The sequence below is a fragment of the Sciurus vulgaris genome (genome assembly GCF_902686455.1).
Source record: "Sciurus vulgaris genome assembly, chromosome: 11".
Classification (NCBI taxonomy): domain Eukaryota; kingdom Metazoa; phylum Chordata; class Mammalia; order Rodentia; family Sciuridae; genus Sciurus; species Sciurus vulgaris.
In genome coordinates, this window is record NC_136472.1 from 119124254 (window position 1) to 119135484 (window position 11231).

Below are 11231 nucleotides of genomic sequence, written 5' to 3' on the forward strand. Positions count from 1 at the left end.
GTAAATAAGATCAAATTAGTGAGAATCCCCACAAATCTGACTACCCATTTCCCACATTTGAGTGAGCCCTTTTTATTCATTGGTTTATATATAGCCACTTTTTAATGGAAATTAAAGAAAACAAAATATAAATCTTCACAATCATTTTGGTACTTCCACTTACTGTGAAAAGCCTGTCTTTGTCATATTTCCTAAATCTTTATTTTATAGAAGGAGTAGGTGTATCAGGTTAGGGGAAAACAGGAGAAGATAAGAAGGAAAGATTAACGAAAAAATTAGCAAAGGAAGAGAGTGACTTCTGGGAAATAGGAGTTACAGGAACAGAACTGAGGACAACTCCAACCACTGCTGACCAAGGGCAGGGTCTTCTGGATCACTTGAAGACAGGACTGTGAAATGATTTGGGATTGTTCTTGTGAATCACACAGATTGAAAGGAAAAAAGTTTGGGGTAAAATGTTTTTTGAGGTAAGAGGTGAAGGTAAAATGTTAGTCTTCAAAGCTTCAACAAATTTGCCGTATTATGTATAAGTGTACGAGCATCTGAGATGGAATCTTGTTCATAGCCACAAACTAATTGTGTGACTTAAAGAGAACTACTCAACATTCCTGAACCTTGTTTCAGCTTATGAAAGATTATCTCATGACCTCTTACAGGGATTAAATTAGATTATACATTCCAAAAAATTGCATGGCTCCTGGTAAGGAGTAAGGATTCAATAAATGGTAACTCATCGATATTAATCCAAGCAGATTCTCTGAAAGACACCTTGTGCTATATTTCTCAAATGTTTCTCTGCCATACCAAATTGAGATAGGTGACAATTAAGAAAAAATGGTTTGAGAGGATTAATAATATTTGTGGTTGTTTTTTAAAAAGGAAAGAATAGCATACTCGAAAATTGTAAGATATGTGAAAATTGGGTCTTTAAAAAAAAAAGCCTGGCAAAATAACTGAGCATAAAATTTAACATCTTAATGAATTTGAAGTGTACAGTTCAATAGTAGTTAGGTGCATTTTCATTGTTGCTAGGTTTCAAAACCTTTCATCTTGCAGAATTGAATCTCTATAATGACCAAATAGTAACACCCTATTCCCACACCCATGGCCTGCAAAAATTGTCCCCAGTCCCTGCAAACACCATTTTATTTCCTTTTCCCAAGAAACTGTCTACTCTGGATAACCTCAAATGACCAGATTTTTCTTTGTGTGATTGGCTTATTTCACTTACACTCACTTCAGGGTTCTTCTGTTTTGTAGCCTTTGTTAGAACTTCCTTTTTAGTCTAAATAATATCTCACTGTATTTGTGTATCCACAAATACACAAATGGGTTACCTCCATCTCTTGCTATTGCTAGTACTACTGCTATGAACATAGGCATAAAAATAGCTCTTCGGGTGCTTTCTCTTTTTTTTTTTTTTTTTTGGTACTCTGGATTGACTCCTGGGTACTTAACCACTAAGCTACATCCCAAGCCTGTTTTTGTATTTTTTGTATTTTATTTTGAAACAGTGTCTGGCTGAGTTGCTTAGGGCCTTGCTAAGTTGTCGAGGCTGGCTTTGAACTCTCCATCCTCCTCAGCCTCCCAAGCCACTGGGATCACAGGCATGTGCCTCTGCACCCAGCTGGACCCATCTTTAACTGTGTTATATATGTGTCCTGAAACTGAACTGCTGGATCATACCATATTTCAACTTTTTTATTTTTTTGAGAAAATGTCATGCTATTTCTATAGCAGATGTCCCATTTTATATTACCACCAATAACACAGAAGTCTTCCAATTTCTCCATATCACAGTCAACATTTATAGTCAGCATATTATTACTATTGCTACTTTTTAGTAGCCATTCTTATGGTTATAAGGTGAAATCTCATTCTTGCTTTCCTTTGCATTTCTCTAATGATTCATGTGTTAAAATATTATTTAATATTCTTTTTGACCACTTGTATATCTTCTTTAGAAAAATGTCTCTGTACATCTTCGCTTATTTTTCATTCAGATCCTTTTATTGTTGTTAGCCACAGGGTAAAATTTTTTAAATTTGTTCTTTTTAGATATACCTGACTGTAGAATGCATTTTGGCATATTATACATACATGGAGTATAACTTATTCTAATCAAGATTCTATTCTTGTGGATGTACATGATGTGGAGTAAACCTGGTTGTGTATTCAAATACAAGGCTAGCAAAATTATATCTGATTAATTCTATTGTCCTTCCTATTTCTCTCCCCCTCCCTTCCCTATGAACACCTTTGTCTAATCCAATACACTTCTATCCTTTCCCTTCCTGCCATCCCTTGTTGTGGATTAACATTCACATATCAGAAAGAACATTTGGCATTTGGCTTTTGGGAATGGCTTATTTCACTTAGCATGATATTCTCCAGTTCTACCCATTTACCTGAAAATGCCATAATTTCATTCTTCTTTATGGCTGAGTAATATTCCATTTTGTGTCTATATCACATTTTCTTTATCCATTCATCTGTTGAAGGATACCTAGGTTGGTTCCACAGCTTGGCTATTGTGAATTGGGTTACTATAAATATTGATGTAGCTTCGTCACTGTAGTATGCTGATTTTTAAGTTCTTTGAGTACAAATGGAGGAATGGGATAGCTGGGTCAAATGTTTCTTCCATTCCAAGTTTTCTGAGGAGTATCCATATTGCTTTTCAGAGTGGCTGCACCAATTTGCAGTCCCACCAACAATGCATGACTGTACCTTTTCCCCCACATTCTCATGAACATTTATTGTTACTTGTGTTCTTGATAATTACCATTCTCACTGGAGTGAGATGAAATCTCAGTGTAGTTTTAATTTGCATTTCTCTAATTCCTAGAGGTGTTGAACATTTTTTTCATATATTTCTGACCATTTGTATTTCTTCTTTTGTGAAATGCTTGTTCAGTTCCTTTGCCCATTTATTGATTATGTTATTTGCTTTCTGTATTTTTTTTTTTTTGAGTTCTTTGTATAACCTGGAGATTAATGCTCTATCTGCGGTGCAGGTAATAAAGATTTTCTCCCATTCTGTAGGCTCTCTCTTCACATTTTTGATTGTTTCCTTTGCAGTGAAGAAGCTTCTTAGTTTGAATTTATCCCATTTATTGATTTTTTATTTTACTTCTTGTATTTTAAAGTCTTATTGAGGAAGTTGGTTTCTAAGCTAACATGATAGAGAGTTGGGCCCTACAATGAAAACTACAGAACACTAAGGAAAGAAATCGAAGAACTCAGAAAATGGAAATATCTCCTATGTTCTTGGAGGACAGAATTAATAGTGTCAAAATGGCCATCCTCGCAAAAGCACTATACATATTTAGTGTAATTCCTATTATGGTTCCAATGACGTTTTACATAGAAATAGAAAAAATAGTCATGAAATTCATTTGAAAAAACAAGTGGCCCAGAATAGACAAAGCATTCCTTAGCAAGAAAATTGATGCAGGAGGCATCACAATATCAGACCTTAAATTATATCATGGAGCTATAGTAACCACAACTGCATGATATTGGCACCAAAACAGATATGAAGACCAATGGTACAGAATAGAAGACAGATAAACCCACACTTATCTCATACTAGACAAAGGTATCATAAACATACATGGGAGAAAAGATGGTCTCTTTCACAAATGGTGCTGGGAAAACTGGAAACCATATGCAGTAGAATGAAATTGAACCCCTATCTCTTACTCTGCACAAAACTCAACGTGAATCAAGGACCTAAGTATTAGACCAGAGACCCTGAACTTACTAGAAGAAAAAAATGGGCAACAGGGTGACATTTTAAGAATCATTCACATGTATGTATGTGTGTTTTAAACAAAATCTTTAGGTTGGGTGCTTTTATATATATATGAATGATGAAAACTGCTTAAACTTTTTAATGCATACTTGTCATTTACAAGGGGATGAAAGAATGAACATTCAAATTTGGGCTTTCATATATCCCAATTTTACCAAATTGTGAATTTGTATTTAAATTAGGACACGCAATTGTTTTGTGTCCTAAATATTTCATTCATGATCTTCTTTCTATGCCAATAAATATGCAATGAAATCATAACATGAATGGTTTATTAATTCAGACTCCATTGCTATAACAAAAAAAAAAAAATTGATGTGGGTACAATATAAAGGAAGGAAGTTCATTCAATTCACAATTTTGGAGGGTGAAAGTCCTGGATCAGTGGGTTTCACCTGTGTGGCTTTTGATGAAGACCTTCTGGACATATCACAACATGATACAACAGTTGGCTTTGCATTGGAAACATGTGTGAGAGGTGGAGATCATGTGATCGGTTCAGAGAGACTCAGGAGCTAGCTTTGATCATTATACAACTCGCTCCGTGGGACCTAACAAGGTGCCATAAAGACTGTACTCCCACTGACAGAAGGTAACAATGCCCTGATGACCTAATTACTTCCCACAGGCCCCAGTTCTTAAAGTGTCCAACTCTCAATGTTTCCACACTGGAAAGGAGTTCCAATGCCTGATCCTTTAGGGTAAGTGTCAAGTTGTATCTAAACTGTGGCAAATGACTAAGTTGTGTTCATTCAATCATTTAATAAAACCCTCCCTGGAAGCTTTCTCTATTACTGGTCTATGACCTTTGAAATTCAACAGTGAAAAAGACAAACATAATCCCTATACTTATGGAAAATTCCGCTGCCTAGAAACAAATCTGTTAAAAAACTGTCAGTGTCTTTCCTCAGCTGCTGCCAAGGTGCTCGGTCCTTCCAAGAAGGGAGGAGGCCCTCACTTCATCCGGCGACTAGCACCGCGCCTGGCAGTCAGCACCGTGGCCTCTGTTTCCGAGCTGGCTTGCATCTACTCTGCCCTCATCCTGCACGATGACAAGGTGTCAGTCATGGAGGATAAAATCAATGCCCTCATTAAAGCAGCTGGTGTAAATGTTGGACCTTTTTGGCCTGGTTTGTTTGCAAAGGCCCTGGCCAATGTCAACATTGGGAGCCTCGTTTGCAACGTAGGGGCTGGTGGACCTGCTCCAGCAGCTGGTGCAGCACCAGCAGGAGGTCCTGCTGCCTCCACAGCGGCTGCCCCAGCGGAGGAGAAGAAAGTGGAAGCAAAGAAAGAAGAATCCGAGGAGTCTGATGATGACATGGGCTTTGGTCTTTTGGACTAAATTCTTGTAACATGTTGAATAAAAAACCTGAGCTTTGCTGTTAAAAAAAAAAAAAAAACAAAAAAAAACTGTCAGTGTGATGAATATCTGACCATTGATACAATACAGGTTCTTCCAAATGTTACATCTTGCAGGTTCTTCAACCAATACCAGCATTAATAGAACACCAAAAGAGAAGGTGCGTCTATGGAATCCCCAGTAAATAGTATACTTAGTCCCTCCTTAGATTCTGAGAAATTAAAAAAAAAAAAAAATGTTCTCAAGTCTAATGTTGTTGGAGACAAAAATTGTACTGCTTTGTGGGAGAACGAAATGAACATGCTAACTGAAAAAACCTTGGGCAATATTCTCTCCCACAACACTGGATGGGAGGGCGTACCATTGTTTCCATACTACAGTGTAATTTGGAACATGGGCTTCACAGTGAAGAAGCGGAATCATGACACAGCAGGAGGTAAGAGGGCCTGGGGTCAAGGCCTGGCTAATTTACCATAACTGGAGGTGTCAGAGGGTATGACTCTTGTTGTTCTGTCTACAGCTGTGGGCTGTGTGTGGAACAGAATAAAGGAGGAGCTAGTAAATCGATATACAAAGATGACTTATGTCAGCATTTATCTTATCAGTTATTTACGAATAACTGGTTTATTCCACAAACACTTGCAAGATTTAATGGGATCTAAATTACCAAACAGGTCCATAAGGACAGACACATAGTAGAGGGACTAAAAGAAGTCTTTGGGGTCAACTAGTTATGGATTTGAGGTCTGACTTTTGACTAATCTGCAATTTTGGTCTGTTTTTTGAGCTTCGTACTCTCCAAAGCTCTTTTATAGAAAATATTAAGTCTGCTATGTGGAGGTAATGTGAAGATTAAATAAGATAATAAATGTGAGAAATTCATCACAGTGCCTGGAAGACAGATCATACTGTATAAATGTTAATTAATACTCTTATTTGTGAAATTAAAAAAAACCAAAATGCTTGCACACCTAAGAGGGGAACAATTAAATTCTAAGTTCAGCGAAGGTATGAAACGATAATTGGTATAGCAAGGAGAAGGGCTAAAGACACAGCTCCTCTCGGTTTTCAACAAGGTGAAATTGGCTGCTCATTAAAAGAACAAGAAATCTGTCTCAGGCTGCTTCCTATGTCCCTTGGACTCTTTACCCAGCAGGAACACATGGAGAAAAATATTGAAATTAATCATGCAATCTCCAAGATTACAGAGATACACCAACATAGAAATTGTTATTTGTCAAATACATATATATATCTAACACAGGAAATGCTTTCAGCTAAGTGCTTATTTCTTATTTATAGAAGAGAAGGACATAGACTGATTTTCTTGGACAATAATTTTTCAAAATTCATTACGAACTCCGTAATTCATTCCTGAACAGTAAGCACAGTTCAAAACACTCTTTCCAGGGACCTTTTCACTTCTTTGTTCCTTAAAGAGTAGATTAACGAGTTCAGCATGGGTGAGACAATGTTATTTAGTATCTGCACCACGGCCCCAAGCAGAGGGTTGGGTGTGCGCTGCAGGTAGATGATGATGACAGGTCCGTAGGCACAGAGGATGGCAGTGAGGTGGGCACTGCAGGTGGAGAAGGCCTTCCGCCTGCCCTCTGCTGAACGGATCCTCAGAATGGCGATCCCAATGTGAGCGTAGGAGACACAAACGCTGAATAAAAGCACTAAAGCCAGGAGGCCAACATTAATGGAGCCCACTCTCTTCGCCAGAGAGCTATCTGTACAAGCCAGGGGTAAAATGGCAGGGATGTCACAGAAGAAGTGGTCCACCTGATTGGGGCCACAGTAGGTTAAGTGAAAGGTAAAGGAGGTCAGCGTGGTGGCATGGAGACACCCCACCAAGAAGGTTACCATGACCAAGCCGACACAGAGTCCAGGTTTCATGATGAGCATGTATCTTAATGGGTGACAGATGGCAACATAGCGATCATAAGCCATGACAGAATAGAGACATCCTTCCGTGGAACCCAGGTGATAGAAGAAGAGCTTGCAACGTGTGTGTCTCAGAGATAAAATAACCTCTTGGGCCAGGTTGCAGATGAGAACAGCATATCAAGAATAGAAGTCCCAGGAGGAAATTCCTGGGGTTGTAAAGTGTAATGGCTATAAAGATGAATAAATTTTCAGGCAGGGTGAGGGGGTAGATGCCTGAGAACACATTACGAATGAACAGTTTCCAACCCTTTGGTCTGAGGTATTCCCAGCAGAAGGAACTCATGTAGCAGTTTGTGATTTCCCATGTTCGTGGGCTTTCGTGAAGGACGTGAAGATAAGAGTGTGGAGACTGTGACCAACACAATGCCAATGCATGCATTGTCACAAATTTTTGTTGAAACATAATGATGACATTGAAAATAACAATTAGCAATTCTTTCAAAAAGATGTAGATGCTCGTGGAGCATACTTATGATTTTCCATCTTGAGATACATTCCTTCATAAATACAGTGAAAAGTAAAATGAAACATTAAAAGATCAAATAATGGATAGCCTGAAAGATAAGAAAATCTCAGCGTCAAATAAAGGAATACAATGTAGTTAGTATCCTTAGCTCATTGTATATAATGGACAACCTACAATATTCCAGTCTAGAACCTGGAACCTATTGATTCCTTTTCAGAGCATTTGTAGGTAAGCAAAGATGCCACCAAGTACCCTAAATATTTCTGAATATCTACTTGGACACCAAAGTATCTGACTACATCAATGGATTGTTGTTCATGGATTTGGGATATATATCATTTTCTCACTTGACAGTGTTCATTTATTTAAAAGAGGAGGAAAGTTCATCTTTTAGAAATTTAAATGGTTTGAACAGAAGGAGTTTAATTTTACTATGTGATGGAAGTTTTAATAAGGTCACATCATATTTAAGTATGCTAATATGGAATATTTAAACATTGCTAAAGGGTGCAATTTTTGAAAACTTAGAGCAATGCAACTGCAATCTTTCAGTTCTGCAAATTTTTGTTTGATTTCTGCTTTGTAAAAATTTGTATTTAAAATAATAGTTCAAGGATATTTAACAGTAGTCTCCATTCTTCACAAAGTTTTAAGTGCATAATACCATATTGTTAAATATGAGCATAATACTGTATTCTAGAATGACATGATCATTTTCCAATTATTTATTTTTGGAATCATATTTTCAAATGCTCCGAAATTATTGATTTTTGTCCTAAGACTATTTTAAGCCTCATTTTAATATCCTCTGAAAACAATTGTTGCACTGAATCTTCTTTTGGCTGCAGATTTCACGCCAATGAAAGGAATTCAGATAGTCCTCTGATAGTAGAATACCTACTTCCTGAGCTAGGAAATATAGGATTGACATTGAATCTGCTCATAAATTGCTGGTAACTGATAACGGTCTGTGTTTGAAGGGAAGAAAATGTGAATGGTGGGCAGGGGTGGAGAATGGAGGAAACAATGGGTCCTAAGTAGAGGGAAGATGAGTCACGACTAGTTTAAAGTTCTGTGACAAAAAAAAAAGGATGTAAAAAAAAAATTAGTGTAAATATACCTAAAATAGGTCAACAACTATTCACACAACCATAAGATACTTAAGATGCATTTGATCATGCCTCTTAGCTCATGTGATAATTAAATATAGAATGTTATATTAGTATGTAATTGATTTACATTACTGCTGTCGTGGTATCAAATCTATAAAGACTGCTTTGACAGCATTGAACTCTTTGAGTTGTGGGTTCTTTGGGGTGTCTTGTTGGGAGAAAACTAATATTCCTTACTCCCCCCCCCCCACCCCCGCCCTCAGACTGCTGTTTCCCACCAAATTGGACTTGAAATCAGTTCGTATTCCTGCAGAATTATTGAAGAGAGAGTGTGGCCACTGGGTGGCGCCCAAGTTCTGGCACAGCCAGCTCTGCCTGGAGGTGTCTGAACAGCTTCACCAGGGCTCAAAGAATAGAGAGGGTGAAAAGAATAACTGCCACGAAGTCATTTTAACATGTTCTGATGAAAAGCCTTCTAACAAAAAGGTGAAGAAAAAAAATTGGAAAGCTATATGTGACAAACTTTGAAAATATAGAGGATAAAAAGAGATGTAGGCAGATGTCGGAAATCAAGATCAAGCAAATGGAAGATATCGGTGAAAATGTGGGATGTTCCTACAATTATGCTTGATATAAAGTGGATACTCAATAAATGCTTCTCAGTGATGAACACAGATGATATTTTTCCTTCCAGAATTGCTGCGATGATTAATATGATGATATTCATGATATACCTTGGAAGTGGTAGAGAGAATTTCATTGATGCCTGTCTGGAAGAGAGAAGATAATGGAGAATAGTGAGTAGAAAGGATAAGATTTTTAATGTGGGCAGCTTTGGTTTTGAATATGGGCTAACTTTTAGTCCTAAGTTGTGACCCAGCTAGAAGAGATGATGAACTCTACTCACTTTTCCAGCTTCTCTCTACTGTTGCTCAGAAACTTCAGCCATTATGGTGAAGTTACAGTTGAGAAGAAAAGATTCATATGTGATTTCTACCCAGAGTAAAGGACCATTTCCTCTCACAATTATTTTATTATACATAAAGAACAATTTTCCAGAAACTGGGATACTGATCTTGGATCAGGAATGGGTCCTTGCTCCGCCCATGTTGAAGACTAAACACCAGAGAAATGCCTAGCCAAATTTAGAAAGCAAGTTTTAGTAAAGAAAAAAAGATAGCAATAGACTTCTTCAAAGAGAAGGGGGCCCAGAGCTGGGTGCTCTGGGTATAACCCAGGGACAAAAAAATTCATAAAAGAGATGAGAAATTAATGATACAATACCCATAATGTTCCTATTATCTGGGCCAGCACACAGCAAGTCCTAGGTAGTCTATTACAGAAATATGTGATTTCTGATATCATGTGTAAGACACATGCTCACCTGTCTAAACCCAAAAAGCAGACTAAGAGACACAAGGTACAGCAGAAAACAAGGCTTTACTTCCATGAAATTTTTACAGGATTGGATGCCTGGTGATCAGGGACACACAGATTGAGTACAATCAGCATTTTATCTCCTAAAGCACAATCCCCTCCCCTGCATTCACCCCCATTCTTTATTGGCTGAGTACTATGGGGTACACAATCTTCCCTAAGGTCACCTAGGTTTTACTGGTCTCTGTCTCCTATTTATTTAAAGAAATGTACCTTCGTTTGTCCCCACCTTCCTTTGTTCTCTCATGGTGGGAAAGTTCCTTTGGATTGAGTGCCCCAGGTATGTACACCTATTATCTCTGTTGGTCAGGTTGGGAATTGGGGGAAGCTTCTTTTTCACCTCCTCTTTGTCAAGGAACTGTGAATTTTTACACTCTGGTGTTAGCTGCTTGTGACTTTTCCTTCTGCTGTCCCCTCCAGCTGCCTTTCTTATATCCCCAGTCATTTTACATTTAAAGCTAAAATATTGTACTGTAAAAGTGAACCACTGAACTTTCTATTTCTCACAATTGCCTATGTTACCATCACAGCATTTTTGCCTGAAAAACACATCCCTCCCTTTTCCTGTCTTGTAATAGTTTCTTTCTGAGAGGAGACAGAAGAAAAAAGCAGATATTCACAAGTTGGAGATGACTCCCTGGATCCAAAGGAAAGATGTTCGAAACGATGAGAATTTTTCCCCAACCCCTTAGACACAATTTTGCTTCACAGCTTTATAACTGGTCCCTAGAAGAGGGTGGGTCTTTCCAGGACACTATGGCTGCAAATGTTTTCATTTTGCAGCAGGCAGAGCATGGCAACTACAGGAGAAGGTAGGTAACCAGGCTGCCAGTGCTAGGGTACCTGAAAACTAAAAGCTTACCACTTTGCCTCCCTTTCCCCTGCCCTCAAATCTGCTGAGGCTTCTAGCTGCAAGACTCATTATGAATCTCGGCCTCTCTCTCCCACACCCCCTCAGGAAATTGATGTTTTCTCAATTTTATGTACATTTGTATTGTGAAAATGCATCATTAAGCCTCCACCCACCTAAATCATTACATCCCTTCAGATTATCTGTGTGGAAATTTCAGAGACTGACGCTGTCCCTTT

At 38.1% G+C, this 11231-nt stretch overlaps 1 protein-coding gene and 1 pseudogene across 2 annotated transcripts; one reads left to right on the forward strand and one right to left on the reverse strand.

The window, feature by feature from the left end:
• Window positions 1–4501: 4501 nt before the first annotated feature.
• On the forward strand, window positions 4502–5195 carry LOC306638598 (large ribosomal subunit protein P1-like; the record flags this gene model as incomplete). The annotated part of the gene is made up of 2 exons (XM_079101797.1): window positions 4502–4518; window positions 4640–5195. 2 exons carry the CDS (start codon window positions 4502–4504, stop codon window positions 5157–5159), a joined length of 537 nt encoding a protein of 178 aa, XP_078957923.1. The 3' UTR covers window positions 5160–5195.
• A 1374-nt stretch (window positions 5196–6569) lies between these two features.
• On the reverse strand, window positions 6570–7432 carry LOC306640367 (olfactory receptor 10N1-like; annotated as a pseudogene). The gene has a single exon. The product of its transcript is annotated as an olfactory receptor 10N1-like (transcript).
• Window positions 7433–11231: the final 3799 nt, after the last annotated feature.